Source organism: Oncorhynchus keta, chromosome 37 (assembly GCF_023373465.1).
Source record: "Oncorhynchus keta strain PuntledgeMale-10-30-2019 chromosome 37, Oket_V2, whole genome shotgun sequence".
Taxonomy (NCBI): Eukaryota; Metazoa; Chordata; class Actinopteri; order Salmoniformes; family Salmonidae; genus Oncorhynchus; species Oncorhynchus keta.
Window position 1 is genome coordinate 1,611,161 of NC_068457.1, and position 16,597 is coordinate 1,627,757.

Genomic DNA, 16,597 nt, shown 5'->3' on the forward strand with positions numbered 1-16,597 from the left:
GTCAAAATTGATAAGATATGTTGAAATTCTGACTAACGTATCTCAATTTTCTTTTAGATTAGTATCTCACATTTTTGACATACTATCTAAAACATGTGGAGATACAATAGTCAGGATTTCAAGATAGTGTCTCAAATTGTATACATACTATCTAAAAAATGTCAAGATACTTTCTTGAAATTGTGACCAACATATCTCAACATTTTTAGATTATACTGATTTTAATTTATTTATTGTGTGGCAGGAATGGGCTTCCATATAAAAGCCATCATGATTGGAAGATGCAAGTGTAACCGATGTGAAATGGCTAGCTAATGAGCGGGGTGCGCGCTAATAGCGTTTCAATATGTGACGTTACTCGCTCTGACACCTTGAAGTAGTTGTTCCCCGCGGCTTTTGTGGCGCGATGTGTAACGATGTCTGTGTGCAAAGGGTCCCTGGTTCGAGCCCAGGTAAGGGAAAAGAGGAGAGGGCTGGAGGCTATACTGTTACACAAGGAAGAAGAAATATAAAACCACTAGATCTTTACAGAATTGAGACCAGGAATAAAACAAATGCGTGTTAAACTACACGGCCAAAGAGTAAAACCGAGGGACTCTCATGACCGAAAAATGAGGTTTTCGTGCGGTTTTATGGTAAGCAAAGTAGTAGAATACAACCAATCACAAGAAGGTTCACATCAACGGTAACTAAATGTGCCCAATGGTGTTTGCAGTATGTAGCTCTCAGACAAACTTAGAACGGCACTCCTTGTTTGACAGCTGGAGGACCAATGGTAATATCCATCGACCCAGCTGCACTATGGTGCAGCCAATGAAAAATAGAATGTTACGGGTCCAATTATTTTGGCTGTTGTAGCAGGCGGCCAGCGCTAAACTTCACCAAATAATAGCTGTTTGTATTTTGGCTGTTGCAGTAGCCATTTTAGGTAAGTAGGTATTTTAACTGTTTTTAATCTGTGTTGTATTGCAGGGTCCTGTGTTGTCGTGCGGTGGTTGGTGAGTCTCAAACTTGTGCATCCCTCATGAATGAACTCATCTGCTCGTGTGCTTTATGAGGATTAAGAAATTGCACGGAGGCCCCCTCCCCATCTCACACCCCGTCTAATTTTTTTAAATGCATTTTTCTAAACTGTCATGGCGTTTTTGTGTCCTTGGAAATAAATGCACGGAGAAAGCCCAGTGTTCGGCAACTGATGCTCTGACCCGTGAGTGTTGCCCAGGTAGGTGAAGTCATATTGAGGGGTAGCTGCGATGTCTCTGCGAGGATTTTAAGGGGGTGTTCACACGTGTAAGGACTGGAATATATAACATCATTGCAGTGACATTAGTTAGCAGGCTGGCTAGCTCGATACCTTGCTAATATAAATAGGACACGGCGCCGCCGACGTAACGGTTAGTGTTGTTTTTGGTAGATGAATTGATAACGCTTTCTTAATCATATAAGTTAGCTAAGAACTTCAATTTGCCAGGCAACTTGTAGCAGTTAAGTTCTACAGTCTACTAGCTACTTCATGATAGCCAGCTCAAGTCTTTGCCATGAAACTGAGACACGTTCCCGCAGGTAGGTCGATTATTCCTGTGGAATTTTGGTGGAGCCAATATGCCGCACAACTACACCAGGTCTAACAGAAAACAAAGCCCCTGGTCGCACAGGTAAAGTAGGCAGCTCCCCTAGCCACCTGCAGTTTATTTGGATCCATATTAGCTGTTGCATAAGTCACAGCTATTCTTCCTGGGGTCCGCAAAAATAAAAGCACAAATGATATACTACAAAATAAACATAAACAATTACATGTCACACATTATACAAATCGAAAACCACTTGAGGTTCGTTTGTAAACAAACAATGTGTCCCAAATGACGTTTGCTATGAAAGAACACCGTTGTGTCTGATTTTGTTGGCTAAACAATAGTGCATTCGGGGGGGTGAGTTTAGTCTGTATCCAGTAGAGACAGGAAGGAGTAGGCTAGTTTGGCTCATCACTTTCAAGGTAACTTGCAAATGTCTAACTTGTAGTGGCATTTTTTTCCCCCACATATAGCTGAGACTAGTTGTCACCTGACAATCATAAGTGCCTTAGCTACATTGGAATTGCTCATGGTGCCTAATCATGTAGGCCTAGATGGAATGTGTCGTAAAAAGAGCCTTGGTTTATTGTAACAATTCTATCAATGGAGAAAGGTGACTAACCAATTATCTGCTGTTTTTTATTTTTTAACTATGAACTCTTTCCGCCCTTGGAAATAATTTGACCAGGTCCTGCTGAGGTTAGTGTATTTTTTTCTTTTTTTTCTTACTTCAATAAAGATATTTATTTCTGTGTCATAGATGCAGTGAAGGTGAAGAGAAATATGAAAATACAAAAGAAGGACAAACAGGTTTGTATCTTTTTGACTTGCATTCTTGTCTACGTGTACATGCACTACTGTTTAAACGTTTGGAGTCACATAGAAATGTCCTTGTTTTTGAAAGAAAAACACGTTTTTTGTACATTTAAAATTACATCAAATTGATCAGAAATACAGTGTAGCCATTGTTAATGTTTGTAATGACTTGTAGCTGGAAACAGCTTTTTTAAAAACCGAGTATCTACATAGGTGTACAGAGGCCCATTATCAACAACCATCACTTGTGTTCCAATGGCATGTTGTGTTAGCTAATCCAAGTTAACCATTTTAAAAGGCTAATTGGTCATTAGAAAACCCTTTTGCAATTATGTTAGCACAGATGAAAATGGTTTATTAGTGCTGATTTAAAGAAGCAATAAAACTGGCATTCTTTAGACTAGTTGAGTATCTGGAGCATCAGCATTTGTGGGTTCGATTAGAGGCTGTGAGAAATTGCCAAGAAACTGAAGTTCTCGTACAACGCTGTGTACTACTCCCTTCACAGAACAGTGCAAACTGGCTCTAACCAAAATAGAAAGAGGAGTGGGAGGCCCCGGGGCGCAAGAGAACAAGTACATTAGTGTCTAGTTTGAGAAACAGACGCCTCACAAGTCATCAACTGGCAGTTTCATTAAATAGTACCTGCAAAACACCAGTCTCAACGTCAACAGTGAAGAGGTGACTCCGGGATGCTGGCCTTCTAGGTCAGTTTCATTGCTGCTTTAATCAAACAGTTTTCAGCTGTGCTAACATTTGCAAAGGGTTTTCTAATGATCAATTAGTCTTTTATAATGATCATCTTTGATTAGCTAACACAATGTGCCATTGGAACACAGGAGTGATGTTTGCTGATAATGGGCCTCTGTACGCCTATATAGATATTCCATAAATCAGCCGTTTCCAGCTACAATAGTCATTTACAACATTAACAATGTCTACACTATATTTCTGACCAATTTATTTTAATGGACAAAAAACAAGTGAATTTAAGTGACCCCAAACTTTTGAACGGTTACATACACACATACATACATACACGCATGCATGCATGCATGCATGCATGCATGCATGCATGCATGCATGCATACATACATATTAGAACATAATACATTGTTGACAAATGTCTTCAGCAACCTTGAAATATAAAAGTAGATATGTAAATCAAGAGTAACACTGTCACTCAGCCTTGAGTTGCCGAAGTGGCTTGTTATTTATGATCCTAAGTTCCATCGCAAATGGAATTGAATGATGAGTCAGACCTACGATTCTGACTCATCACACATTACACATACAATAAGAGCACAGTCTCTCTGCTCATCTTTTGTTGAGTTGATGTTGAACGCAGGCCATACACATGACTCTGTTCGTTAGTCTTGGAGTCCTCTTGGAGTGCTGGTTTGTGAGATTCTTGTTAATGGCAGTATTTCATTCTAAACCACTGATAGGCTTAATTTTGAAGGCTCATTCTGTAATGACTAAACTAATTTGTTTAAAAGCCATTGTTTGCAGGATTTACTGTTCAATGGTCATTGTAATTAATGATATACACACCGTTTCTTAACTCTTACTCCTACCCAAAAATGTTGCATTCAGTTACAAACCTGATTGCGCTCCTTTTTTTTTGGTCATTTGAGCCTTTCTAAACCAACTTTGAATAGCTTTAATTTATGCTTAAAGGAAAGTTATTCAATGTTTGTTTAGACTCAAAGGACAAAAAAACAAGCAATGGAGTGCAATCAGGTTAGAGAAGGCTTTAGAGCTCTTTGGCCACACACACACACCAGTGGTGGTTTTGGTGTAGATTAAAAACATATACAAGTTTAATTTTCTAATTTTGTGCACAAATTGTTTCCATTGCTTAATGAGCATTTGTCCTTTGCCAAAATATGCCACACCTGTCAGGTGGATGGATTATCAAGAAGCGGATTTAAACTGGATGATCATTACATGTGTGCACCTTGTGTTGGGGGCAATGAAGGCCTCTCTAAAATGTGCAGTTTTGTCACAAATGTCAAGTTTTGAAGAGGTGTGCAATTGGCGTGCCAACATCAGGAATGTCCACCAGAGCTGTTGGTGGAGAAATTAACATTCAATTTTCAGGTACTGTCGTTTTATGTCAACTGGCCTCACAACTGCAGACCACGTGTAACCACGCCAGCCCAGGACCTCCATATCCGGCTTCTTCCCCTGTGGGATCATCTGATACCGGCCACCTGGACAGCTGAAACTGTGTTTGCACAACCAAAGAACTTATGCACAAACTGTCAGAAACACTGGAGAAGTGTGCTCTTCACAGATTAATCCCGGTTTCAACTGTACTGGGAAGATTGCAGACAGTGTGTGTGGGCGAGTGGTTTGCTGTTGTGAAGACTGAACCGTGGGGTTATGGTATGGACAACTAACATAAATGCATTTTATCGTTGGCAATTTGAATGCACAGCAATACCGTGATGACATCCTGAGGCCCATTGTTGTGGCATTCATACACTTCCACATCATGTTTCAGCATGATAATGCACGGCACAAGGATCTGTACTCAATTGCAAGGCCTGCATACTCACCAGACATGTTACCCATTGAGCATGTTTGGGATGATCTAGATCGCCGTGTACAACAGCGTGTTCCAGTTCCCGCCAAAATATCCAGCAACTTCGCACAGCCATTGAAGAGTGGGACAACATTCCACAGGCCCCAATCAACAGCCTGATCAAGGAAAATATTGAAGGTGATGTCGCACTGTATGAGGCAGATTGTGGTTTCCAGATACTGACTGGTTTTCTGGATGTCATTTTAATTTTCTTAAGGTGACTGTGACTGTCTGTGTAAAGTCTTTGAATTTGTTGCATGTTTCCTTTTTTAAAATATTTTTGTTCAGTGTAGCATAAAATATAATTTCCCAACATTTGAGCATGCAGTACAGCTCAGTATTTTAATTATACATTTTTGCTAATCTCTTTCAAGGGTGTCAATTTTAGTACGTGATGTATGTGTACTTATACTTTTTGTAATATTAGCTGGATATATTGGCTATTGGCTGGAGTGTATTTCCACTATTGTAAAAATCCTTGCCAGAAAGACCCAATCCCAAATGGGCTTGTAAACCATGCGCCATATGCGCTTGTGGAGATCTGAGAGGATTTGATAGGTGTAAGCAATAGTGGTAATGGTAATAGTGCCACCCTGCCCACTCAGGCTGGGTGGAAGTTTCTCCATATTGGTTATACCTGTCAAATCCTCAGATCTCCGCAAGGGCAGGGTTTCCTAAACTCTGTCCTCAGGACCCCAAGGGGTGCATGTTTTGGTTTTTGCCCTAGCACTGCACAGCTGATTCAAATAATCAACTAATTGTCTAGCTTTGAAAACTTGACTCAGCCGTGTAGTGTTAGGACAAAAACAAAAATGTGCACACCTTGTGGTCCCGAGGATCAGTTTGGGTAACCCTTGCTTAGTGCTCAATTTGGGATTGGGCAGAAGTCTGCAATTACACACTTTTAGTGAAGTGTGGAGAATTGGGACTCGTCCTTAGATACCCCAAACCCTCCAAGGTGTGTTTTAGGGCCTCATTCATACAGAAAATGTGTATGACAACATTATAAATACCAAAAGCTAGGGGTGCATGATATATCGGAATCAGCCGATATTAGCTAAAAACGGCAACATCGGTATCGGCCCAATGTCTAGTTTAACACAGATGTGAAAAACCGATGTCGTAGCTGAAGTGCATACCTAATATGACGCCACGTAAAAGTTTGCGCTATATTATCAACACAGCATTCCTAACCTAGCCCACAATGTCTGCTGTGTGGATCGAGCAGTCATTTGAAAGCGTAAGAACATTTCAGCGGGACAACTCAAAAGGCAAAATCCATTAACGGCAAGATAATGGAATTCATTGCCCTTGACAATCAACCTTTCTTTGTCGTGGGTGACGTTGGCTTTTACGACTGGTCGTGCACCGGCACACACTAACGTGACCAAGTGCACCATTCAGATGTTGCCCTATGTTGGACAGTAATAGCTTCACAACATACTATGGAATGCCTTTTGGGTCTTTGCGTGTCAAAGATGCACGTCAAATTAACAATGTCTTTTGTTGATAAAATTTGATTTAAAAAAAAATAAATTATTTGTCACATACATTGTTAGCAGATGTTAATGCGAGTGTAGCGAAATGCTTGTTTCTAGTTCCGTTCATGCAGTAATATCTAACAAGTAATCTAACCTAACAATTTCACAACTACCTTGTACACACAAGTGAAAAGGAATGAATAAGAATATGTACAAAAAATATATGAATGAGTGATGGCTGAACGGCATAGGCAAGATGTAGTAGATGGTATAGAGTACAGTATATACAGTGGGGTGAAGAAGTATTTGATAACCTGCAAAATCGGCAGTGTTTCCTACTTACAAAGCATGTAGAGGCCTGTAATTTGTCAAAGGTACACTTCAACTGTGAGAGACGGAAATGAAAACAAAAATCCAGAAAATCACTGCATGATTTAAGTAATTAATTTGCATTTTATTGCATGACATAAGTATTTGATCACCTACCAACCAGTAAGAATTCCGGCTCTCACAGACCTGTTAGTTTTTCTTTAAGAAGCCCTCCTGTTCTCCACTCATTACCTGTATTAACTGCACCTGTTTGAACTCGTTACCTGTATAAAAGACACCTGTCCACACACTCAATCAGACTACAACCTCTCCACAATAGCCAAGACCAGAGAACTGTGTAAGGACATCAGGGATAAAATTGTAGACCTGCACAACGCTGGGATGGGTTACAGGACAATAGGCAAGCAGCTTGGTGAGAAGGCCAACAACTGTTGGCACAATTATTAGAAAATGGAAGATGTTCAAGATGACGGTTAATCACCTTCGGTCTGGGACTCCATGCAAGATCTCACCTTGTGGGGCATCAATGATCATGAGGAAGGTGAGGGATCAGCCCAGAACTACACGGCAGGACCTGGTCAATGACCTGAAGAGAGCTGGGACCACAGTCTCGAAGAAAACCATTCGTAACACACTACACCGTCATGGATTAAAGATGGGTCGTGGCTGGGTCTTCCAGCATGACAACGACCGGAAACACACAGCCAGGACAACTGAGTGGCTCCGTAAGAAGCATCTCAAGGTCCTGGAGTGGCCTAGCCAGTCTCCAGACCTGAACCCAATAGAACATCTTTGGAGGGAGCTGAAAGTCCGTATTGCCCAGCAACAGCAACGAAAACTGAAGGATCTGGTGAAGTTCTGTATGCCGGAGTGGGCCAAAATCCCTGCTGCATTGTGTGCAAACCTGACCAAGTACTACAGGAAACGTATGGTCTCTGTAATTGCAAACAAAGGTTTCTGTACCAAATATTAAGTTCTGCTTTTCTGATGTATCAAATACTTATGTCATGCAATAAAATGCTAATTAATTACTTAAGTCATACAATGTGATTTTTCTGGATTTTTGTTTTAGATTCCGTCTCTCACAGTTGAAGTGTACCTATGATAACAATTACAGACCTCTACATGCTTTGTAAGTAGGAAAATCGTTAGTGTATCAAATACCTGTTCTCCCCACTGTACATATGAGATGAGTAATGTAGGGTATGTAAACATTATATAAAGTGGCATTGTTTTAATGTTACTAGTTACACATTTATTACATCCATTTTTCAATTATTAAGTGGCTAGAGTTGAGTCAGTATGTTGGCAGCAGCCTCTGTGTTAGTGATGGCTGTTTAACAGTCTGATGGCCTTGAGATAAGCTGTTTTTCAGTCTCTCTGTCCCAGCTTTGATGCACCTGTACTGACCTCGCCTTCTGAATGATAGCGGGGTGAACAGGCAGTGGCTTCGGTGGTTGTTGTCCTTTGATCTTTTTGGCCTTCCTGTGTCATTGGGTGGTGTAGGGGTCCTGGAGGGCAGGTAGTTTGCCCCCTGTGATGCGTTGTGCAGACCTCACTACCTTCTGGAGTGCCTTACGGTTGTGGGCGGAGCAGTCGCCGTACCAGGTGGTGATACAGCCCGACAGGATGCTCTCGATTGTGCATCTGTAAAAGTTTGTTTTTGGTTACAAGCCGAATTTCTTCAGCCTCCGGAGATTGAAGAGGCACTGCTGCTCCTTCTTCACCACGCTGTCTGTGTGGGTGGACCATTTCAGTTTGTCTGTGATGTTTATGCAGAGGATTTTAACTTTCCACCTTCTCCACTACTGTCCCGTCGACGTGGATAGGGGGCTGCTCCCTCTGCTGTTTCGTGAAGTCCACAAGCATCTCCTATGTTTTGTTGACATTGAGTGTAAGGTTATTTTCCTGACACCACACTCCGAGGGCCCTCACCTCCTCCCTGTAGGCCGTCTCGTCGTTGTTGGTAATCAAGCCTACCACTGTAGTCTCATCTGCAAACTTGATGATTGAGTTGGAGGCGTGCATGGCCACGCAGTCATGGGTGAACAGTGAGTACAGGAGAGGGCTGAGAATGCACCCTTGTGGGGCCCCAGTGTTGAGGATCAGCGGGGTGGAGATGTTGTTTCCTACCTTCACCACCTGGGGACGGCCCGTCAGAAAGTCTTGGACCCAGTTGCACAGGGCGGGGCCGAGACCCAGGGTCTGGAGCTTAATGACGAGGTTTGAGGGTACTATGGTGTTAAATGCTGATCTGTAGTCGATGAACAGCATTCTTACATAGGTTTTCCTCTTGTCTAGATGGGTTAGGGCAGTGTGATTGCGAATGCGTCGTCTGTGGACCTATTGGGGCGGTAAGCAAATTGGAGTGGGTCTAGGGTGTCAGGTAGGGTGGAGGTGATATGGCCCTTGACTAGTCTCTCAAAGCACCTCATGATGACAGAAGTGAGGGCTACGGGGCGTTAGTCTTTTAGCTCAGTTACCTTAGCTTTCTTGGGAACAGGAACAATGGTGGCCCTCTTGAAGCATGTGGGAACAGCATACTGGGATATGTCTGTAAACATATATAATGTTCCAACCTCGTTTAGCATGATCTATTAGATTATTTCTATTCATTTGCTTCACTGTCAATGACTTACTTTTTATTTTGAAGGCTAACTGCAACGTCTGCTATTGTGGCTAATCCTTGTGGCTTGCTTCCCATAGATGGGTCCTCCCACCATTAATCAAAGAAGAACTGTCTTATAATTTAGGGTTAGATGACACCTAGCTGTATAGTTAGCTAGCTAATGGTCGTTTTACTATGATTTTGGGGAAGAACGTTGTTTGCATCCATGAGCTAGCACTGTTGGTGCAATGAGACAACTTTACCAGCATCATAGCATATGTATTGCTAAAATCATTGTGACATATGAAATACGAGTGACCGTCTAATCAATGTGTAACAACTATGTAAATTAATGAACGTGTAAAATTGTGACGTGCATTCATATTCAGGTCCTGATTGGTCAACAAGCTTATTTGACATGTCTCCATAGAAATCCTAGTTGAGAATGAAACGACTGAACAACGAAACATTACAGTAAGTGAAAGAAATAGGTTTTGACTGTTTTACTGGTAATGGGGACATCAATAGATACAAACCAAAAAGTTATTTTGTTGGTGTGTGTGTAACCTTAATTTAGCAAGTCAATTAAGAACAAATTCTTATTCACGTTAACCGCCTACACGCACGACACTGGGCCAGTTGTGCGCCGCCCTATGGGACTGACGTTATACAGCCTGGATTTGAACCATGGACTGTAGTAACGCCTCTTGTACTGAGATGCAGTTCCTTAGATCCCTGTGTGTGTGTGTAACTATTTAACTGTACTAAAATGCTTTAAATGTCGGTATCGTTTTTATTTTTTGCAAGAAAAATATTTTTATCGGCCAAAAATGTAATTGGTGCTTCACTACCTAAAGCAAAATATATCCAAAAACTGTCAGTAAGTGACTACAGCCAAGTTTAAGTGCAAAAATCATGTCAAGTTGTATCCCTTTTTTAAGACACATAACCTTTACCTCAGGGGGCCAAAAGCGGTCCCCTAAATGGACAAATGACCTCCCTCTGAAGTGTATCAGATGCATTGGTATTGTTAGCCTGTGTATGAACCATGCAGGCAACACTCAAGCTTTGTGTACATGGAACAACTGCAGTTTCAACTGTTTCACTTGTCCATCTCACTTAGTCTCTTTTGTTTCTCATTTATTTCTTGCTCAGAAACTGCCTCAACCCATGCCCACCACTTTATGCCCTCCCCTTTCACATGGGAAGAAAGATGTTGCTCTCCCATGTGCTTGCATTCATTCTGGCACTCCTCTCTGGATTTCCCTACCCAAACCACCCTGCAGCCCCATGCTTCTCCTGAGAGGTTACATTTGAATGATGCCCAGTCCTCAAGCGTCCTATGGCAGCAGCCTTACCATTTCTGCTGGATAGGTGTCAGTGTTTTTAGGGAGAAGGCACAGGTAAGCATAGACTTGACTGCATCTGTGGTGTTCAGCAGCTCGGAAGACTGTATTGATTCATAGGGAATTTGATTGCAGGCAGCTTGTTTGTAGTTGACCGAGTTGGCTGGCAAGCGTGTACACTGCAGCACGTCACTGGGCGCCGTGCGTGCAGTCGCAAATGAAGGTGCATGGGAAATGTAGAGCCATGAAGCCTCAGGACAATGTGCCAGCAGGTCTGTGGCTCTGGAGATGGGAACCTGGATGAGGGTTACACTGTGGACTACTACACTAGGGTTTGACAGGGATCGTGACAGACAGAAGGCATGAAAGGAGTTGGTATGGAGCACGGTGAGAAGGAATGTTCCTGTGATTTTGGAGTAAGACATGTCCATGGCTTTTCTGTCTTATTCAATCTTTGCGCTACCAGTTTGTCTGTTTGCAGCCTTGTCCTGTCCATTGTTTGCAAGCTGGTGAACGTTGTATGAGTGTTAGGTCGGTTCACTTGGAGAGGTGTCATTTACATCATGGTCTGTTTTTATGTTCTCTTCATGTAAAAAAAGAAGCATTCTTTCTATAGGCAAGTTGAATGCTGAACTTGTTTTCAATGTCACAAAACTCATTAAGAGCTCTATTTTTGAGACTGACTATCATATTTTGTGGTTGACTTTCTCCCTTTTGATTGTTCAGCCTGAAGACTGGGGAAAGCAGCTGTTAACCAAAGCAGGGGGGCAGGCTATAGGTAGCATCTGTCTAAGTGCAAAATGGATGAAATGTCAAATAGTCCTGTCAGCTGGCAACAAAAGGGTTACCATAGAGATGGCATGTTTACGTTGCTACTTGATACAGAGCCTGTTTCCAGGGCGACGGCCCTGATTCCCGGCACTGGGAGTCTGATTCATTGACATTATTATCCTCCTGTGCATGAGTTGTCCCATATGCCCCTCCACATGTCCTCAACCTTGGTTTATAAATAACATGTTGCTCAAAATGGGACTGCACCAATATAGCCCTTATCACATGAAGTGTGCCATATCTGCTTTTACACAAACTTCTCTACTGGGATGTGATATGCTGCTAATTCTCATGAATACAATTAGTGTTGCTATATTAAATCAATGATTTTTCTCGAACAGTAGGTGTTTAAAAAAATATATATAAAAAAATAATGCTTTCTGGGACTCATTTTGTATTTGTTACTGTGTACATCTTAGCATTACTCTTGATTATAGTTACATGAAGTGCTTAACATTTTGTAGCACAATATGAACACAAAAGCATAGAGGAACAGATTGGGTCAGACTAAGACATCCTGGTGATGAATGCCGAGCTTTTCTGTGTATGACCTTCACTAATGGCTTGATTTAGCTCTTGTTCATACTTGTGTAAAAATGTCATGGCTCAAATAATGTTCCACCCATCAGAATTAAAATATTAATCATTACAGTATAATTACAGTATAGTTGCCAATTGAGTTTAGCCAGCATTCCCTCAATATCAAGTCTATAGTCCAGTGGTTCCCAAACTTTTTATAGTCCCATACCCCTTCAAACATTTAACCTCCAGCTGCGTACCACCTCAAGCACCAGGGTCAGCGCACACTCAAAGTTGTTTTTGCCATTGTAAGCCTGCCACACACACTATACAATACATTTCTTAAACATAAGAATTGTGTGAGTTTGTCACAACAGGGCACAAATAAGACCAGGGCGCAAATAATAATCACAAATTTGACTCTTTATTTAGCCATCTTAAATATAAAACTTTATTTGTTCATTGAAAATTGTGAATAACTCACCACAAAGAAGGGTGTGCTTGAAAGGATGTACATAAACTCTGCAATCTTGCATTGGAGAGAGTCTTGGATTTAAATAATTTCCCACACAGTCTGTGCCTGTATTTAGTTTTCATGTCAGTGAGGGCCGAGAATCCACTCTCACATAGGTACGTGGTTGCAAAGGGCATCAGTGTCTTAACAGCGCGATTTGCCAAGGCAAGAAACTGAGCGCAGCCCAATCCAGAAATCTCGCAGTGTCTTCTGATATATAAATACAATTCTCCCAGAACCGCTTATTGCAATTTCGATGAGGCTCTCTTGTTCAGATATCGATAAGTGGATTGGAGGCAGGGCATGAAAAGGATAACGATTCCAGTTGTTTGTGTCGTCCGTTTTGGAAAGTAACTGTGTAATTCACCACCACAACTCACTCGGGTGCTTCGCTTTATCACATTGTCCGTAAGCTAGAGTTAATTTGCAAACAAAAAAATCATACAATGATGGAAAGACCTGTCTGTTGTCCTTGTTAATGCAGACAGAGAAGAGCTCCAACTTAATCAATTTTGTCCTGCACATTGAATGTAGTTGCGGAGAGTCCCTGTAATCCTAGATTCATTGATTTAATATGGGTAAAAAGTATAGAAAATGTCTTGAACTTTCATATTGCTCAGATATAGGACTGAGACTTACTTATGATGCATCTTTAAATTTTTTTTTTTTTTCCATGAATGAATCAGTTTATTCAATGCATTTCTATGGGCTAATAGCAGTAAGGACAAATTCAATGTTTCATCAAATATATTTTTATTTTTTAACCTAAAAGGGGTCTTAAAATTCTAAATCAAAAAGCTAAATGATCCTTTGTATGACTCTTATACAATTCCATATGTTAGCTTAGTAGAACCCCTTTTTCTACTTTACTCACGGATACCATTTTTACGTCTGCATGCGGTTTGAAGTGCAATTGCTTACTGCCGTTAGCGCAATGACTGGAAGTCTATGGGAACAGCTAGCAAGTCTATTGGAACAGCTACATGGCCTTTTTCCAGTTTATTTTGCATTGTTGGAGTCTTGTTCCTCAAGTGATCACATGAAAGAATAATGCAGTCGACCAATAAGACACTTTCAAATGTCTCTGCCAACTTGTTTTCAGCTTAGAGATCTCTCATTTTGCACTGATTTGATGCAACATGCTCCACAGTGTGGATCGGGAATTACTATTCCATTGTAACTATTGGGCTGGTCCCCTCCCCCGCTCTGCATCTTAGGCCACTCCCAGATAGTCCTGGCAAAATGCTTGCTTGAGAAATTGGAGGGGCGGGAAATTGTTTTTTGGTACTTTGTTTTTACCATTTGGCTCTATTTATTTTTATTTATTGTTACCCAGAAATTATTTATGGATTTCAAAACAGCTGTACGGGGCCTTTTATTTCATCTTTCATATTTCTTCACTCTAATCTTCATTCATACCCAGTTTGCCATGCTAATAAAATAGTTTTCACAGACTTTCATCCTCCACCTAACTGCGTCTTTTTTTTTTAACCAAACTGCACTCACTTGATTACAAAATATATCCGATGGAGACTTTCCGTTCAAATGATGCATCCTCACCTAAATCTATAATTTTGTGGTCACTGTTGGGAGAGGTTGCACTGCTCTCATCAGGTGTAGAGAGCGTACACTTGTCCAAAGGTTCTGGGGTCCTATGAATATGCGTTGGCTTATTAGTATTGTGCACAACTTTGCTGTATCGGTAAACCAGCACATGCCCTCTGACTGCTTGCATTTCAAGGAGTAGTCATAATGCGTCATGGGGAAGTTTTCTTGTGGAGTTTGTTTATCCATAGAATTGAACTGCATTATGACAGCCCAGATGGCCGTTTTGAGGAAGGGATCGAGGAACATGGGAGACCCTTAATGGAATTCTGAGCATGCCGTTAAATATCGGGGGATTTGCAGACTTTGGGTTTACCCTCTAATTTAACACGGAAAGATTTGTCACTATATTAGGGTCTTAATATGTGGAGAATTTGATTGAGACTTTACTCAAAGAAAGCCCAAGTTTTGTTGATTTTTGTTGCCATTGTGTAATGTGATTCTGAACACTGGCAAACATTGTTTACATTTGCAGATGTACGCCCTGTGACGACCATTCACTCTCATTATGACTGCAAGATAGAGGCATGACCTGCATTTTTTTCCCTAGCCCTTTATCTTTCTGTATCTTCATTGCACCATTCTTGTTCTTTTCCAGATGTCCACCACCCCCTTACAAAAGTACACTCCAGCTACAACCGCCTCTAATGCAACTGCCCAAAATGCACAAACTCCATTTCCCAGGGGTACCTTGGGCTCTAAGGACCAGATCAGGGACCTTGGTGGTGGTCAGACCAATCACTGCATGGCCAACTCCAAGCACCCCAGGATGGGCGAGGCGAGCACTAGCTCGGTCAGCCCCTGCGCCCCCTCGTCACCCCTCAACAGAGAGGAGGACGATGGAGGGGGCGGGCGGTGGGCGAAGAAGAAGAAGAAACAAAAGAAAAAAGACAAGTGGGGCGAGCCTGGCAGTGCCTGGCAGCACAAGGGCTTGGAGAGAGACTTGAAACCAAATAAAAAGAGGGAGCAGAAAGAAGGGAAGGAGCTGCTGCGCAATTTCAAGGAGCCCAGGAAGGTGAAGGCACCAAAAGAGGTGAAGAGAGGAAGAAAACCCAAGGTGCAGGCCCTGCCCCAACCTCCTTCAGAATGCAAGAGCGCCCCCTCTCCTCCCAGACAGAGGGGCCGCAAACCCAGGTGAGGGGCTTTTGATCACTAGTGCATTCACTGTGTTTTTCCAATGGTGTGTCGCAACCAGGTTCTCTTGGGTAGTTAGCCGGTAAAATCTTGGTTGTATTTAGAGACATGGTTGTGTTTGTCTAGTGCGGAATAATCCCATTAAAATAATTTAGGTGGGTTACAAGAAGTCAGAACCCCTGCTGTTACTCTGCTTTAACTCTTCACTCGTAACAAAGTTGATTTGACTGTTTAATGGCTCCCCGCTTCACATTTCTCCCCAACATTTCTAATAAAAAATACATAATCGATGATTCATATGAAACTATTTTTGACAAAATTGCTGATTTCATTGTAGTAGTTGGAATTTGGTTCAATCATGATGAATAGAATCATGCAGCTCAAAATCATTTGTAAATCTCAAATTTAAGTTAGATTTTTTTCTTTACCTTTTTGGATTATGTAGCTGCAAAACTTGTTTTGTAGATATCAAGTTGATTTGGGTATTGAATTTGTGGGACATTGCAACTCCATATGACTAAAACTAGGAACAGTACATTTCCTGAAGAAAATGTGTATGCTTGCTTAATCTGTCTAAAAATATTTTTATTTAACTAGGCAAGTCAGTTAAGAACAAATTCTTATTTACAATGGCGGCCAAACCCGGACGACGCTGGGCCAATTGTGCGCCGCCCTATGGGACTCCCAATCACGGCCGGATGTGATGCAGTCTGGATTCGAACCAGGTACTGCAGTGACGCCTCTTGCACTGAGATGCAGTGTCTTAGATCACTTTACCAACAAAACAGATGCGTGCGCAACTATGGGGAAAAAACAGACTGTTTGTAGTTTACATGTCAACAATGTTTATTAAAAACATATACATTTTATACAATGAGCACTTTTTGTCTCTCAAATACATTGTTGGTTAATAATAATATATGCCATTTAGCAGACGCTTTTATCCAAAGCGACTTACAGTCATGTGTGCATACATTCTACGTATGGGTGGTCCCGGGAATCGAACCCACTACCCTGGCGTTACAAGCGCCATGCTCTACCAACTGAGCTACAGAAGGACCACAATATATTATTATATATTATTGTTGGTTAACTAGCTAGCGGATTTGAGCCATATTAGCATTGACATGAAATCTGCCAAAACACAAAACAAGACATGGTATCAAGAACAAGATGAAACTAGCTTAAATTAGTCATTTACGATTCCTCACATGGCAGTTTCTTATCATTGTTGGCAACTATCTGGCTATCC

The 16,597-nt window shown here is 41.5% G+C and overlaps 1 protein-coding gene across 8 annotated transcripts in view; it reads left to right on the plus strand.

Moving 5' to 3' along the window:
• The first annotated feature begins 396 nt into the window (after window positions 1–396).
• LOC118370052 (chromodomain-helicase-DNA-binding protein 6-like) overlaps window positions 397–16,597 on the plus strand; it is a 90,720-nt gene continuing 74,519 nt past the window's right edge. For 3 of the 8 annotated variants that reach the window (XR_004822728.1, XM_035754822.1, XM_035754823.1), the window contains exons 1-3: window positions 1,005–1,222; window positions 2,332–2,381; window positions 14,810–15,345. Coding sequence is in view for 7 of the 8 variants with exons in the window: in XM_035754822.1 (XP_035610715.1) it covers window positions 1,117–1,222; window positions 2,332–2,381; window positions 14,810–15,345 (692 nt within the window). In the remaining variant the exon portion in view is untranslated. The other 5 variants (XM_035754825.2, XM_035754824.2, XM_035754826.2 and 2 more) reach the window with 5 other exon arrangements.